Source organism: Natator depressus, chromosome 23 (assembly GCF_965152275.1).
Source record: "Natator depressus isolate rNatDep1 chromosome 23, rNatDep2.hap1, whole genome shotgun sequence".
In the NCBI taxonomy this organism is placed as follows: Eukaryota; Metazoa; Chordata; order Testudines; family Cheloniidae; genus Natator; species Natator depressus.
The window spans coordinates 20958090-20975035 of NC_134256.1; the positions used below are offsets into that span (position 1 = coordinate 20958090).

At 64.4% G+C, this 16946-nt stretch overlaps 1 protein-coding gene across 1 annotated transcript; it reads right to left on the reverse strand.

Moving 5' to 3' along the window:
• Positions 1 to 334: 334 nt before the first annotated feature.
• On the reverse strand, positions 335 to 16716 carry AP2A1 (adaptor related protein complex 2 subunit alpha 1). Its single transcript, XM_074937775.1, is given in 25 exon segments — positions 335 to 508; positions 511 to 532; positions 2540 to 2674; positions 3597 to 3666; positions 3988 to 4104; positions 4344 to 4466; positions 4827 to 4917; positions 5326 to 5408; positions 5890 to 5958; positions 6802 to 6962; positions 7342 to 7506; positions 7881 to 8112; positions 8252 to 8349; positions 8807 to 8989; positions 9245 to 9382; positions 9864 to 9913; positions 9916 to 10031; positions 10176 to 10335; positions 10676 to 10775; positions 11218 to 11319; positions 11941 to 12070; positions 12147 to 12340; positions 12724 to 12866; positions 13218 to 13286; positions 16572 to 16716. Coding segments are annotated over 25 exon segments (2871 nt in total). The 5' UTR covers positions 16639 to 16716; the 3' UTR covers positions 335 to 455.
• Positions 16717 to 16946: the final 230 nt, after the last annotated feature.

Below are 16946 nucleotides of genomic sequence, written 5' to 3' on the forward strand. Positions count from 1 at the left end.
CAGGTTGAGGGGGTCAGGGCTGGGGGGGGGAGAGAAAATCATTTGCAGCCCCCCCAGCTGCTCTGAGCTGCCAGGGTGGGGCAGCCCAGCTCCCCCCCTTTGAGTTCCCTCCCCTTCCCTCCCTCTTTGTGCAGGTGGGGGGGATTTTAGGGGGTCTGGAGCTCACAAGGGGGGGGCTTAGAGTAAACAGAACACTCCAGCCCCCCAAGGCCCAGAGAATGGGGGTGACCCGACTAACCCAGGATCAGGGGCTTGAGCTTCCCCCCCAAAAAGGCAGCTCCCGCAGGGCCCTCCTGGGGGAACGAAAGGCCCTCGCCTGGGGGGGCCCCCCCTTGGTCCATCCGAAGCACTGGGCCCCCACGGGCCAGGCGATGAAAACACGGTTACCACCACGACGACAGGATGGGGCAGGGGCTCGATGCAGACACCCCCCAGAGCCGGCTGCAGCCCCAGGCTCAGAACTGCTCAGCCAGCAGCCCGCAGAGATGCCGCGAGACGGGCTCCCGGTGGTGCGCAGCGTCAGGCGGTACATCTGGGGGAGAGGAGCGTCAGGCGGTACCCCCAATCGCCCCTCACCATCCTCAGCCTCTGCCTCGCAGCCCCCAATCGCCCCTGAACTTTCCTTCAGCCCCCCAGCCTCAGCCCCCCAAACTGCTCCCACAACAGCCCTCCGAACCTCCCCTCAGTCCCCCAAAACCACTCTTAACAGCCCCCCAAGACCCCCAAACTTCCCTACAGCCCCCCAAACCTCTCCTATAACCCCCCACCCTATACTACAGCCCCACACCCCAAAACTAGGGCTGTCAATTAATCACAGTTAACTCAGGTGATTAACTCACAAAAAATTAATCGCAGCTTTAAAAATTAATCGCCATTCATCGCGGTTTTAATCGCACCAGTAAACACTAGACCACCAATGGAAATGGAGTAAAGATTTTGGATGTTTTTCTACATTTCCATATATATTGTATTCTGGGTTGTAAATGAAATCTAAGTGTGTATTATTTTTGATTACAAATATTTGCACTGTAAAAATGATAAAGAAATAGTACTTTCCAGTTCCTCATACAGGTACTGTGGTGCAATCCCTGTCGTGAAAGTGCAATTTACAGATGTAGATTTTTTTGGTTACATAACCACACTCAAAAACAAAACAATGTCAAACTTCAGAGCCTACAAGTCCACTCAGTCCTACTGCTTGGTCAGCCAATCGCTCAGACAAGGTGCGTTACATTTACAGGAGGTGATGCTGCCTGCGTCTTATTTATAGTGTCACCTGAAAGTGAGAACCGGCGTTTGCATGGCACCGTTGTAGCACTGCAAGTTATTTACGTGCCCAGATAGGCTAAACATTCTCATGCTTCGGCCACCATCTCACAGGACACGCTTCCATGCTGATGCTGCTCATTAAAAAAAATAATGCGTGAATTAAATTTGTGACCAAACAACTTGGGGGAGAATTGTTCGTCCCCTGCTCTGTTTTACCCGCATTCTGCCATTTCAGTCTCGGATGATGACCTAGCACATGTTCGTTTTAAGAACATTTTCACTGCAGGGTTGCCGAACGCAAAGGCGTCCGCAATGTGAGATTTCTAAAGATCGTTACAGCACTGGACCCAAGGTTTAAGAATCTGAAGTGACGTCCAAAATCTGATCAGGACAGGGCGTGGAGCGTGCTTTCAGAAGTCTTAAAAGAGCAACACTCCGATGTGGAAACTACAGAACCCGAACCCACCAAAAAAGAAAATCAACCTTCTGCCGGTGGCATTGGACTCAGACAATGAAAATGAACATGCGTCAGTCCGCTCTGCTCTGGATCGTTATCGAGCAGAACCCGTCATCAGTATGGACACAGGTCCCCTGGTGCAGTGGTTGAAGCCTGAAGAGACATATGAATCTTTAGCACATCTGGCACGTAAATATCTTGCAGTGCTGGCTACAAGTGCCATGCGAACGCCTGTTCTCACTTTCACATGACTCTGTAAATAAGAAGCGGGCACCATTATCTCCTATAAATGTAACCAACCTTGTTTTTCTGAGCAATTGGTGGACCAAGAAGTAGGACTGAGTGGACTTTTAGGCTCTGCAGTTCGACATTGTTTTATTTTTGAATGCAGGTTTTTTTTTTACGTAATTTGTAAGTTGCACTTTCACGACAAAGAGATTGCACTACAGAACTTGTCTGAGGTGAACTGAAAAATATTTCTTTTGTTTTTTTACAGTGCAAATGCTTGTCAAACAAATATAAAGGGATCACTGTACACTTTGTATTCTGAGTTGTAACTGAAATCAATATATTTGAAAATGTAGAAAACATCCAAAAATATTTCAATAAAGGGGATTCTATTCTTAACAGCGTGATTAATTTTTGTAATCACTTGGACAGCCCTCTCCAAAACCCAAATCTGCAACACAGCCCCAACCCACTAGCCCCCACTCTCCTCCCTAAGCCAGAATAGAACCCTGGCATCCTGGTTGCCAGTTCCTCCCCTCCCTGCTCTACCCGCCAGCCCGGACCCAAGCGTCCGGGCCCCCTCACCTGGGCCTGGGCGTTGGGCTCCAGCCGCAGGAGGCAGCCGACCTGCAGCGACTTGGTCTGGATGATGCCGGCCCCCACGTAGTTATCAGGGTTGGGGTCCACCTTGTCCAGCAGGGCACAGCCGAAGCCCAGGAGCTGGGGAGACGCCAGGGGTGGGGAACATCAGAACTGCCAGACTGGGTCGGACCAAAGGTCCATCCAGCCCAGCGTCCTGTCTGCCGCCAGCGGCCAAGGCCAGGCACCCCAGAGGGAACGAACAGAACAGGGGCTCATTGAGTGATCCATCCCGTCGCCCATCCCCAGCTCCTGGCAAACAGAGGCTAGGGGCACCATCCCTGCCCATCCTGGCTAATAGGCATCGATGGGCCTATCCTCCAGGAATTTATCTAGTTGTTTTTTGAACCCTGTTATAGTCTTGGCCTTCACAACATCCTCTGGCAAGGAGTTCCACAGGTTGACTGCGCGAAGAAATACTTCCTTTTGTTTGCTTTAAACCTGCTGTCTGTTCATTTCATGGGGTGACCCCTAGTTTGTGTGTTGCGAGAAGGAATAAACAACACTCCCTGATTTGCTTTCTCCCCACCAGTCATGATTTTATAGACCTCGGATCGTATCCCCCCTTAGGTGTCTCTTTTCCAAGCTGGAAAGTCCCCGTCTTATTAATCTCTCCACGTACGGAAGCCGATCCAGACCCCTCATCATTTTTGTTTCTCTTTTCGGAACTTTTTCCAATTCCAACAGATTTTTTTGAGATGGGGCGACCACATCTGCACGCAGTGTTCCAGATGTGGGTGTGCCTTGGATTGAGATCAAGGCAATATGATTTATAGAGAGGTCTCGAGGGGCTCTTCTGGGGGCTGCTGACCCACACCAGGGCTCCCAGCTCCTCAGCCACCCGCCCCAGAGAGTCACAGCCGCAGAGAGAACCAAGGACTGGCACCCAGAGCCCCAGCCTCTAACCACTAGCCCCCCACTCCCCTCCCAGAAAGCGAACCCAGGCATCCTGGCTCCCAGCCCCCCCCCCAACCGCTGACCCCCACCCCACCCAGCCCCTCACCTTGGCCTTGGTCACCTCGGAGTCCATGGGGTGATTTGCCTTGAAGATCTTCTGGGCTTCCTGCTGAGGCCTGCAGAGGGTGGTGGTGTTCAGGGTGTCATATGGTGCATCCCCCCAACACCCGACACTGTGGGGGCTGAGATTCAACCTCCGGGCTTCCCCGCAATGGGCTTACTGTGACAGGCCTCCCCTCCCGGTGCCGTGGGGGGGGGGGGGGCGGTGCAGGGCTGAAAATTACTGGAGCCATGCCCTGGGGGCCCCGTCGCCCAGAACAGGCCACTCCCCCAGACTGGCTGTCCCCTGCCTGTCATCCACCCCCACCCACGATCTGGCTGCCCCTTGCCTGTCCCCTCACAGTCTGTCTGCCCCCCCGCCACGCCCCACCACGTACTGGCTGAGCTGCTTCCAGCGCTGGAAGAAATCCTGCGACAGCATCTCGGTGGCCTGGAAGAACTTGTTCAGGGTGACTGGCAGCTTCAGGGTGATGTTCTGCAGGGTACCCCCGTACCTGGGGGGAGGGGAGCCATCAGGGGGGCAGCCCCTCCCCCGACAGCCCCCTGCTGCACACCCAGCCCCTGGGGACTCGCTCCAGCGCCCCCCTCCCCCAGCCTAAGATACACCTGTCCCAGGCTCTGCCCCCAGGGGCCATTCCCCTGGGCTCCGCCCCACCACAGGCTCCTCCCCCAGGAACACCCCATCCCCAGCTCCCCCCATTCCCCCCCGCCAGCGGGGCGGGGCGGGTGCTACCTGAATTTGATGTTGAGCAGGGGGGCGAGGGTGAAGTCGCTCAGACACTCAATGTTCAGCACCTGCTGCACCTGGGCACCGCCCTCCACCAGCGGGTCCACGGCCTTGGTCTGGACATTCAGCTGTGCGCCCGCTAAGGACGGGCCGAGGCCCCCGGGTCCCCCTGTGCCAGCCCCCCAGTACCCCCCAATCACCCTCCACCCCCGGTACCCCCAGCCGCCCTCCACCAGCGGGTCCATGGCCTTCGTCTGGATGTTCAGCTGTGCGCCCGCTAAGGACGGGCCGAGGCCCCCAGATCTCCCCTGCCACCCGCCCCTGGTACCCCCCGGCCGCCCTCTCCCCCGGTACTCCCCAGCCGTCCTCCACCAGCGGGTCCACGGCCTTCGTCTGGATGTTCAGCTGTGCGCCCGCTAAGGACAGGCTGGGATCCCCCTCAGCCCACTCCCGGGTCCCCTGGATCCCCCACCGCCCCACGGCAGGATATGGCTCTGCAGCTCGCCGGGGTAGGTGACGGTTGGGGTGAAGCTCTGGAACTGAACTGACGTCTTGTTCCCATAGAACAAGTACATCCGGCCTGGAACGGCAGCGAGTGAGAGGATCAGCCCCCCCCAGAGCTTTTCCCGGCTCCCCCCCCGTGCTCCTCCCAGCCCCCCGCCCCGCATCTACAGCTCTCCAGAGCCCCTCCTGGCCCCCCCACACCTAAGCCGAAGCCCCCCAGAGTCCCTCCCAGCCTCCCCACGTCTACACCCAACCCCCACCCCCAGCCTGGGACAGCAGTGGTGGGGAGCAGACCCCCAAAACCTCCCCCTCACACCACATACCTGGCCTGCTAGCCCCCACCTCACAAACCTCCCTCGCCCACCAGTGTCTCCCCCCACTCCTGGCCTGGGGGAAGGGAATCTGCACAGCCCCTCCCCCACCCCAGAAAGGCATAGGGCGATAACCCCCCAACACTCCCATCTGGCCAGCGCCCCCGCCTCACCCAGGTTCTGCCGGAACTCGGATTTCACCCCGATCTGCAGCAGCTGGTTCTCAAAGAGGACCCCGTTATTCTTACACACGAACCTGCCATGCGGAGGGGGGAGTGAGCTAGGCCCTGCCAGTGCCCCTCACTCCCGACCCGCAGCCCCCGTCCTGCTGGGGTCCCTCACTCCCAATTTACAGACCCCACAATACAGCCCCAGCATCTGTGGCTGACAGGAGCCTGCCTGCGTGACAAGCAAACTCGTGATACCGGGGGCCCTGGGCTACAGGACCCGAGAGCTTGATCCCCTGAGGTCTGACCCCCCCCACCCCCCCGGGGCAACAGAGGGCAGACGGGAGTTGCAGTTGTGAGAGCTGGCACGGGGGTCAGTGTGCGACAGGGAAGCGAGAGACACCCCAATACCACATGCAGACCCTGCCCCGGGGGCGAGAGCAGAGAGATCGCACAAAAGGATTGCATGGGGGGGGGGGGGGGGTGAGGGGCTGCTCCCACCTGGCAGTGTCCCGCCCCAGGGACCCAGGCGTCCGGGACCCAGCCCCACCCCCCTCCCTTGTCTCTTACTTGTTTAGCAGCTCATCAGCTTCAGAGATAGGCAAAGCAGGGTCATCGGAGGAAGCAGCTGCTCCCGAGCTGGGGGAGTAGTGGGGGGGGGGGGCGGGGGCAGCAGGGCGGGGAAGAGAGCAGAGAAGACAAGTCACCAGAAGATGGAGCAAGCGCAGGGTTAGTTCCTGGACAGACGGACGCAGCACGAGACACGCAGGGGTTGGAGCAAGGCAGACAGGGACAGGGCTGGGGAGAGAACCCAGGAGTCCTGGCTCCCAGCGCCCCTCCCCCCGCTCTAAACATTAGCCCCCACTCCCTTCCCAAAGCTGAGGAGGGAACCCAGGTGTCCGCGCCAAGTCACTGCAGCATCCAATCACAGGGCAGCAGCCGGAGCCAAGCGGGACACCCAGTCCCAGGGCAGCAGGAGACAGACAGACACAGGGGGACAGACCAGCACAGCAACCCCCCCAGGCCAGGGACACAGACTGACTCCCCCCACATCCCCCCCAGGCCTGCGACACAGACTGACCCCGCCCCCGGGCAGCGACCCCCCCCACATCCTCCCCAGGACAGGGACGCAGACCGACACCGCCCCCCCCCAGCGCCCCATCTAGACATGGACAAACTGCCCCCCCCCCCCAAACACACACACACACACACACCAGAAGGGCAGACAGCCCCCAGTCCAGGAACTAGCTCACGCTGCCCCCCATGAGAACAGACCCCCTCCCCGGCCCCCATGAACACCAGGACCCCTCCCCCCCCCCCGAGACACAATAACTTGATACACAGAAAGGGCCAACTGGGAATGAGGGGCTCAACCGGCACCCCCTAGCGGGGACAGGCCACATGCCCCATTCTTGCCGCCGGAGCCAGCCAGTCCCCGCCCTGGGGCTGGGTGGGAGCTGGCGCCCGGGGGCCCACCCTCACCTAAGGAAGTTGTCCTCGGTGCCGGGCGCCAGGCCAGGCGTGGCGGAGGTGCTGTCGGAGAAGACGTCCACCAGCAGGTTCCCGGCGCTGGGAGGGGCGGCGGAGCTGGCAGGGGGGGCCGCCCGGAGCCCCAGCAGGTCAGCCGATGGTGAGGGGGTGGACTGTGGGGGCCAAGGGGGCTGAGTGAGATCGTCCGGCCGAGGGAAGGGGGGGGCACAGAGCCAAACCCTGCTGGGGGGGCCACTCCCACCTGTAGGGCACCTCCTGCTGGTGCTGGGTGACAGATGTGCCAGGCACCCCAGGCCTCCTGGCTCCCAGACTCCACCCCACCCTCCCAGCAGGCCCCACTCCCCCCCGCCAACACACGGCTCCCCCAGCGCCAGGCCGCCAGGCTCCCCCCCACAACAAACACACGGCTGGCCGAGCGCCCAGGCCGCCTGGCTCCCCCGCCCCACGGCTGGCCGAGACCCCACGCCGCTTGGCTGATGGTGAGTTGCCAAGAGGAGAAATGCAGGTTTTGGGGGCTCGCGGGAGACTCACAGTGGTGCTGGCCGTGGGCTCTATGCCCCCATTGAGCTCTGCCCCGGGCTCCTTCTTCCCCTCGTCCAGCTCGCTGCCGGCCCCGGGGCCCTTCTTCTTCTTCAGCTTGGCCAGGATAGACGACTCGCGCTCCGGGAAGGGCGGCATCTCCTCCAGCACCGTCGCCTGGCGGGAGAGAGGGGCTGGGTTGGGGCCAGAGCGCCCTGGAGGGGACAGGCCCTGTACCCCACTCCCCCCGCCCGGCCCAAGCCAGCCAGTCCCCGCCCTGGGGCCGGACCAGGGCCAGCGCCCCTTGGTGGGGACAGGCCCCATGTCCCATTCCCCCGCCGACCCCCAGGAGCCAGCCAGTCCCCGCCCTGGGGCCGGACCAGGGCCAGCGCCCCTTGGAGGGGACAGGCCCCATGTCCCATTCCCCTGCCGACCCCTGGAGCCAGCCAGTCCCGCCCTGGGTCCGGATCGGGGCCAGCGCCCCCGAGAGGGAACAGGCCCCGTGCCCCATTCCCCGCCCCTGAGCCAGCCAGTCCCCCCCCGGCTCTCACCAGGACATCGGTGCTGGCGATGGAGCTGAGTTTCAGGTACTCCACGGCACGCTGCTGCAGCTCCACGTCGGCGTTGCGGATCTGGCTGTCGGAGCGCAGCACCTCCTGGATGGTGCCCTTGGTCTCGGGGAAGAGGTTGATGAACTTGATGTAGGTGGAGAGGAGCAGGGCCCGGGTGGCCACGCTGCACAAGTGGAACTTGGAGTGCAGCAGGTTGAACTGCACCAGGGGGCTGCGGGCACCGGGGTAGGAGGGGTGTCAGCATGGGCTGGGGGGCACCCTGGGTACCCCCAAGAGCCCCACCAGCTCCTCCTGACAGCCCCAGGGCCTCCCCCCGCCACAGGGACCTCCAGTGCCCGCCCTGGCCGTACCTGGAGCGGGGGTCTCCGGCAATGAGGTTCCCGAACTCCCCCAGGATGTAGCCCCCGACCTTCACCATGTTCTCGTGGCAGGCAGGAGCCTGCAGGGCCTGGGTGGGGGGAGAGGGGGAGGGGTCAGGCAGGCCCAAGCTGGGGGGACCCACCCCCCAGGGGCGCCAGGGGACACACGGCCTGGGGCATCAGCTCCCAAACGGCCAGAAATGGCAAAGGGAGGGGGGCCTGGGGAGCGATGCCCAAGTGAGGGGAAAGGGGGGGAATGCAGGGACCAGGGGATCCTGGTTCCAGGCAGGGGTGAGCCTGAACTGTGGAGTATGGCAGCTGGTGGCTACTGTCCCCCACATTCCCCCAGCGCCCCGTCCCCCAGCACCTCATCTCCCACACCCCTACAACACTTCCCCCAGCACCCCCGCCCTCCCTCCATCCCTTCCCCCAGCACCCCATCCCCCATGTCCCCTACAACCATTCCCACAGCCCCCTCCCGCCCTCCCTCCCTCCATCCCCATCCCCCTGCCTCCTACCCCCATTCCCCCCCGCCCCCGGCCTGACCTCGAAGACGGTCTTGGCAGCATAGCCCTGGGACGTCGTCGCGGTTGATGACGATCTGATGACGCGGTACCAGACCTCCTCGCTCACATAGTCGCCCGCGATGCGGATCAGGTTGAGGATGGTGTCCACGTACCAGCTGTAATCCACTGCGTACTTCTCTGCCAGGATCGCCACCTTCAGCACCTGGGGCACCCGCCAGCCGGCTCATGCCCACGCCCAGAGAGAACCCAGGCGTCTAGCACCCAGCCCCCACCTCTAACCACTAGACCCCACTCCCCTTCCAGAGCTGGGGAGAGAACCCAGGCATCTGGCTCCCAGTCCCTGCTCCAACCGCTAGACCCACCCCGCTCCCAGAGCCCGGATAGAACCCAGGAGTCCTGGCTCCCAGGCCCCTGCTCTAACTACTAGCCCCAGGACCCAGCGTCAGGCCCCACTCACGATCTCCTCGCGGATGGAGTAGTCGGCCGTCTCCAGGTAGCTGAGCATCTCGGACACGATCTGCTTGGCGTTGGTGCGATCGCACATGGCGTAGAGCAGGTCAGCCGCACGCTGCCGCACGCTCACGTCCCGCTCCGTCTGCGGGGCAGGATGGTCAGTGCCACCTGCGGGGGCACCCCGGGCTTTCCCCCACCCGGTCCCGGCTCCTCCCCTCCATCCCCAGGCTCCTCTCCATCCTAGGACACGCCCAGGGTCCCACCCGCTGGACCTCAGCACCCGCGGGGCACCCCCAGGGTCCCCCCCACCCCTCTGGCTCCTCCCCCACGTAGGACATGCCCAGGGCCCACCCCCCTGGCTGAGCCCCAGCACCCATGGGGTATACTAGGGCCCTCCCACACTCGTCCCCAGCTCCTCCCACTTCTAGGATACGCCCAAGGCCCTGCCAGAGCCCCAGCATGCATGGGGCACCCCCAGGGTCCCCTCCACCCCTCTGGCTCCTCCCCCACCTAGGACATGCCCAGGGCCCCGCCCACTGAGTCCCTCCGGACTCCGCCCCCTCCCCCATCAGGGCCCACCTTCTCCCCCAGCTCCACCCCCAGGGCCCCGCCCCCCCACTGACCTTGAGGGCATTGATGACCGTCTCAATGTGGGTCTTGACAGCCTCATGGAGAACTCGGAGCTGGCCAGGGTGCACATGCTCTCCAGCGCCAGGTACCGCAGGTTGGTCTCCCGGTGCTGCAGGAACTGGCCCAGCTGGTTACAGGCCCGCACCAGCAGGTTGGGCTCGCTGCAGGGACACCAGGGTGTCAACGGCGAGGGGCAGCCTGGGGCTGGAATGGAGGGGGGCTGCAGGGTGGCGGGGCTGGAAGGCAGGGCTTGGGGGGAGCCCCATGGCTCAGGGGCCAGGGCTGGGGGTCCCAGGGGTGCTGACCTGTCGTAGTGGATGATGAGGCTGATGGCCTCGAAGAGGATGGCATTCTTCGCGTTGGAATGTTGAACCTTCTTGGACTTGGGGGGCTCCTGCGCCTTGTTGAGGATGGTCTCCAGGCACTCGACCAGCCGCCCCTTCACCGCCGCATCCTCTGTGGGGGCCAGAGAGCACGGGGGTGGGAGCGTGGGGCCCAGACACCAACCCTGGAGAGAACCCTGGAGTCCTGGCTCCCAGCCCCCAGCCTAACCCCTAACCCTGCTTCCCTCCCAGAGCTGGGAGAGAACCCAGGTGTCCTGGCTCCCAGCCACCCCCTGCTCTAACCACTAGACCCCGTTTCCCTCCCACAGCTGGGGAGAGAACCCAGGGGTCCTGGCTCCTAGCCCACCCCTGCTCTAACCCACTAGACCTCACTGCCCTCCCAGAGCTGGAGAGAGGACCCAGGTGTCCTGACTCTCCCAATGCTCCGCAGGGGTGGGGAGTCTTGCCCCCTACCTGGCGGGGGTAGCTCTGCAGCAGGCGCAGGAGTTTCACGGAGAGCCATGGGGCTGGCACGAAGTAGTAGGTGTAATCCTGCAGGTCCGTGGAGGCCGACGACACAATCTGGGCAGGGGCCACAGCGAGGGGTCAGTCCCCAGGCACGGGCCCTCCTGCCCCGAATGCTGTCCTGCCTACGCGGGGGAAGGAACCCAGGCGTCCGGCCCCTGCCCCCACCCTCCCGAGCCAGGGTGGAACCCAGGCGTCCGGCCCCTGCCCCTGCCCCCCGGAGCCAGGGTGGAACCCAGGCGTCCGGCCCCTGCCCCTGCCCCCCGAGCCAGGGTGGAACCCAGGCGTCCGGCCCCTGCCCCTGCCCCCGCCCCCCGAGCCAGGGTGGAACCCAGGCGTCCGGCCCCTGCCCCCGCCCCCCGAGCCAGGGTGGAACCCAGGCGTCCGGCCCCTGCCCCCGCCCCCCGAGCCAGGGTGGAACCCAGGCGTCCGGCCCCTGCCCCTGCCCCTGCCCCGCCCCCCGAGCCAGGGTGGAACCCAGGCGTCTGGCCCCACTCACCCGGCTCAGCCTGGACACAGCCAGGGAGACGCACGTCTTGAAGTCGTCGGGATTCTTCTTGCAGAGGCAGGTGATGAGGCTGACGGCGGCCGTGACCACGCCCTGCGGGGGGGGGGGGGGGAAAGGGGTCAAACCATGGGGGGGGTGCCAGGGTCCTGGGATGGCAGGGCGTACCAAGTGCTGATGGGGGGGAAGCTTGAGGAGCTCAGACACACCGAGTGGCAGTGCTTGAGAAGAGCAGAGGCAGGACTACCATGTACTGGTCATGGGGGGTGGGGGGGGAGGAGGGGAGGGGATGATTGGGTGGGACGTACCATGTGCTGGTTGTTGGGGGGGCAAATTGGGATGGGACACACCATATGCTGGTTGTTGGTGGGATCTGAGGTGGGATGTACCATGTGATGGTCATTGGAGGGTGAGGGGGGACATACCATGTGCTGGTGATGTGCAGGGCGGTTGGGACAGCAGGAGGTACCATGTGCAGATGGTCGAGCGGAGGAGATTGGGGTGGGATCATGCTGATCATTGGGGGCAGGGCGTACCATGGGTCATTGCCAGTGGGATGGTTGGGACAGGACAAGCCATGTGCTGGTCACTGGGGGGGCACAAACATACCATGTGCTGGTGGGGGGGGGGCAATTGTGTGCTGGTGATGGGCGGAGCAGTCGGGAGAGGACGTACCATGTGCTGGTCATTAGGGGGAGCAGCTGAGGCGGGACGTACCATGTGCTGGTCATTGAGCAGGTGCACCACGCGGGAGGTCCACTCGCCCATGGGCACCAGGTCGGGCGAGGTCTTATAGAGGCGCAGGAGGCAGAGGGCCGCACTCTGCTTGACGCTGTCCATGGTGTCGCTGTGGGGAGAGGCAGGGTCAGGTGGGCAGGAGGGTCCCCCCCCCTCCCCCGCCATCGGCACGGGGCCCCGCTTACCCGGCCACCAGGACGCGGGGCACCTCGGAGGCGAAGGCCTCGGCCATCTCGCGGCTGCCCACGTTGGCGATGCAGTGCAGCGCCAGGCACATGAAGGTGGGGTTGCGGCTCGCCAGGTCGTTCTTGATGGCATTGTTGATGAGGCGGATCAGCTCACTGTTGGAGTTCACTAGCACCGAGATGAACAGGTAACCCTGGGGGGGAGCGGGGAAGCAGGTGACGCCAGGGCGCAACGGGGCAGGGGGGCCGGGACCCCCGCAAAAATCAGACATCAGCCCTCCATTACTGTAGTAGGAACATGAGCTCCACCCCCTTCCCTCCCCAGCTCCCGGCTTAAGTCCCACCTTTTCCTCCCTCCCCCATTCCCTTTCCAGCTTCGCCCCCTCCCTCCCTAGCCCCGCCCCTGCTCTTTCCAGCCCAGCTCCACCCCTCCCTACCCCTACCCCCGCCCTCCAGTCCCACCGCAGCAGCACCCTTTGCACTACACCCCCTCAGGCCTACAGGGAGATCCCTCACCCCAGCTCCTCTCAGTTGCACCCCCAGTCCCCCGGCTCCCCACCTCCCAGCCCGTACTCACAATCTGCTTCTCCGTGTACTTGTTGGAGCTCAGCAGGTTGACGGCCTCCATGTGCCCGAAGTCGATGTCATGGCCCAGCAGGAAGATGAAGAGCAGCTTGCACACGTATTTCTTCTTGCTATAGCCGTCCAGGGCCTTGTCCCCTGGGGGTCAGCCAAGGGAGAAGGGTCACTGACGTGACTGGGGGGCAGGGAGGGAGCTGCGGTGGGGAGAGGCGGAGCAGGGAGACATCGGGGGGGGGCACAGAGCTGGGGGGGCTAAGCAGGGAAAGAGGCAGGGTAGGTGGGGTATCATCCTGGGGGGGCAACAGGAGTAGTCAGAATAAAGTGGGGGCTGCGAGGGGGGAACATCCCCGGTGTGGGAGAACAAGGAAAGGTATGGAGGCTGGCCTGGGCAGGGGAAGGGCTGAGGGGAAGGAAACAGCCCAAGGTCCCCCATGTACCACCCCCCATGGCGGAGCCCTGCGTGCCCACCCCGGCGGGGGCCGCGCTCACCCTTGAACTTGGAGCGGATGTTCGCCAGCTCCTTGTTGATCCTCTTGATTTCAGCCTCTTTGCTTTTACCTGAAATAGACGCACCAAGGACAGAGAGACTCAGGGGGGAGAGACAAGCCCTTGTGTCCCATTCCCTGCCCCTCCCCCCCCCCCCCGAGCCAGCCAGTCCCCGCCCTGCGGCCGGATGGGAGCCGGCACCCCCTAGAAGGGAAAGGCCCCGTGTCCCAGTCTCCATGCTGGTGTTAACTAGGTTCCCAACAGCCCCGATATTTCCCCTGCCATCTCCCCTCCCTTCTTGAGGTTCAACGCCCCCCCAAAGAAGTTTAAGGCCTAGACACCATCCCCGCCCCATCAGCCATCTCTCCTCCCCACCTCCTCTCAGTCCACAATCCCCAGACCTACAGGAGCTCTGGGAGAGACTCGGCAGGCTGGTTATACAGCCCGGTGCTGAGATGCGGCCACCTCTGGGGTGGGGTGTGGGGGCTGGTTATACCCCAGGAGTTGAGGCTGACAGGGCTGTGGGGTCCTGATACACATCTGACACGAAGGAGGAATTTTCTGTAAGATTTTTAGGATGCCTGTGATTGCCTCAGTTTCCCTCTGTGCTTTGTGGGGCTACCCCGCGGGTGGGAAAGGGTAAAGCAGCTGCTCTGAGGGGCCGAGGAGGAGCCACGACAGGAGCCAGAACCGGGTGGTGGGGTGGATGAACGGGGCACCAAGGACCAGTGGAGGGGCCAGCCAGGCTCGGGAGCCCCCAGGACTGAACAGCCGAGGCTTCGCCAATGGGACGGGAAGCAGCCGAGGACAGGAGCTCAGCGCAGGGCGGCACCAGGGGGACAACGGGCCCCAGAGGGGTCAGGTGGCCAGCTCACCGGTGGGACAGACAGGCAGGCAGAGGGGAGGGCCAAACGACCCCGGCCCCCTGCACCGTGCCCAGGCGACAGGCAAACCCCGCTCCGTGCGGAGAGTGGCACTGGGCAGCCCCGCAGACCCCAGCTGGGGGGCTGGGGCCCCGCAGAGGAGACCAGGCTCTGCCAGGCGGCTGGCTTGGTCAGAGCCACTAGGCAGAGGTCCCCGGAGCCGTGGGGGCTGGTGCCCAGGGGCTCAGTCTTGGGACAGGGACGCCGCGGGGCCCCTGGGGCTCTGGCACCGACGGGTGCCCCCTGAAGCTGGTCCAAAGGTGGGGCGTACCCCGGACTCTCCATGCCCAGGACGGAGGGCAGCCAGCCGAAGCACGCCTTCTCCGCATGAGGGGGCGCTGGATGAATGCTTTCTCCGCCCAGCATAGGGTTGGCCTGGGGAACTCACTGCCACTGGCCAGTCGCCAGGCACGAGGGGGTGGGATGGGGAGGAAATGTGGTGCCTTGGGGGTTACCCCAGTGCTGCCTGGGGACGGGACACCCAGACAGACGGCCTCGGGTGGGAGCCAGTCCAGAGGCTGGGCCCACCCCCAGAGCCACCCTGTCCTGGGAAGGGTGGGGCTGTTCGCACATGTGGCGTGTGAGCGCCAAGCCAGAGGCCTTGTAAACAGCTAGTCTCTGGGGGGCAGCTGGGCCGGGCTCTGCAGACAGGGCCCCTGGGGGGGGGACCAGCTGAGTCAGCCACGTTCCCCAGCCATGCGGGCAACAGGAAACTCCTCTCTTCAGCAGGACCGAGAGACAGCCCAGACCCCCAGCCCTCCGAAGGATTCGGGCCCCTCTGGGCTGCGGCCGGGGCTCCATCCCTCTAGAGCCCCCCAGGCTCCCCCCATTAGACCCCCCGTGATACTCATCAAGACCCACACCCCCAGGCTCCGGTTCCTTGGGGGGTGGGGGGGCGTGACCTCACAGCAGCAGGCTCTGCCCCCATGTCAGTCTCCTCAACGCCCCCCAGGCTCCCCCTGCCCACCCAACAGCCCCTCCCCATAACCCCTGCCAGCTGCCCGTCCATTCTGCCTCAACCCCCCAGGGCCCCGTCCCTCTTCTCAACCCCCCACGTGGGCCCTGCCTCCCCAAGTCAGCTCCATCCCTGGTCTCTCCGTCCTTCCCCCCACCCCCTGGCCCCTCCTGTCAGACCCACCCCCATACGCTCTCTCTTCTCCCCATTCCCCCCTCCCTGCCCCACACTCCACTGTCTGCCCCTTCCCTCTCCGTGGACCCCCAACCTCCCCCCCAGCTCCTCCCCCCATGGTCTCGCTCCACTCCGCCACCGGATCATCCTGCCTCTCTCCCCAACTGTCCCCTTCCTTCCCCTCCCCTTACAGCCCCCCAGCGCCTCCCCCACGCCCCAGCAGATATCCCCCACTCAGGGCAGCCTCCACTAGCTCAGTCTTCCCTCTCTCCTAATCCTCCCCATCCTCAGCTCCCCTAGTCTCCCCTCGCCCCTTGTGGTCTCCCCAATTCCCCCCAAACACACACACAATGCCCCTTCCTGATCCCCCTGCAGCACCCCCTCTCCCCCGCGGTCCTCTCTCCCAGCCCCACCTCCCCCCTGTGGACCCCCTCCCCATCTCCCCCTCACTCCTCCCCCTTCCCCCATGACACCCCATCTCCCCCTCCCCTTGTGGTCCCCCTCCCCCAGCCGCTCCACATCTCCCCCTTCCCCCATGACACCCCATCTCCTCCTCCCCAGCCCCGCCCCATCTCCCCCTCACTCTTCCCCCTCTCCCCCATGACACCCCATCTCCCCCTCCCCCTTGTGGTCCCCCAGCCCCTCCCCCTGTAGTTCCCCTCCCCCTATAGTCCCCCAACCCCACCCCATCTCCCCCTCCCCTCCCCCTTCTCCCAACCCCGCCCCATCTCCCCCTCCCCCTGTAGTCCCCCTCCCCCAGCCCCGCCCCATCTCCCCCTCCCCCTTGTGGTCCCCCTCCCCCAGCCCCACCCCATCTCCCCCTCCCCCTTGTGGTCCCCCTCCCCCAGCCCCGCCCCATCTCCCCCTCCCCCTTGTGGTCCCCCTCCCCCAGCCCCGCCCCATCTCCCCCTCACTCTTCCCCCTCTCCCCCATGACACCCCATCTCCCCCTCCCCCTTGTGGTCCCCCAGCCCCTCCCCCTGTAGTCCCCCTCCCCCTATAGTCCCCCAACCCCGCCCCATCTCCCCCTTCTCCCAACCCCGCCCCATCTCCCCTCCCCTCCCCCTTCTCCCAACCCCGCCCCATCTCCCCCTCCCCCTTCCCCTCCCCCTTGTGGTCCCCCTCCCCCAACCCCGCCCCATCTCCCCCTCACTCCTCTCCCTCCCCTCCCCTCCCCCTTCCCCTCATGACACCCCATCTCCGCCTCCCCCTGTAGTCCCCGCCCCATCTCCCCCTCACTCCTCCCCCCCCATGACACCCCAGCCCCTCCTCCCCCTGCGGTCCCCCTCACTCCCCTCCCGCTCACAGTTGCGGATGTCGGAGATGAAGACCGCCAGGCCCCGCATCCCGTCCCCCTTGGACACGGCCGGCATCGCGGCGCCTGCGGGACCCGCTTCCCTCCGCGACGGCTCCTCCGGCAGCTCCGGGCCCGGCCCAGCGCCGCCCGCCCCCGCTCTGCTCCCATTGGCCGCCTCGCCCGCCGCTCACGACAGACCCCGCCCATCTCTCCGCTCGCCATTGGTCGGCGCGCCCGCCGCTCCATGCTCAGCCCGTGCCCATTGGGCAGAGCCGCTATCCCTCGGAACTAGCCCCGCCCATGCCCGCGGCCATTGGACAGACCCTCCATCCCTCAGATATAGCCCGCCCCCGCAACGCACCCATTGGACTGACACGCTATCCC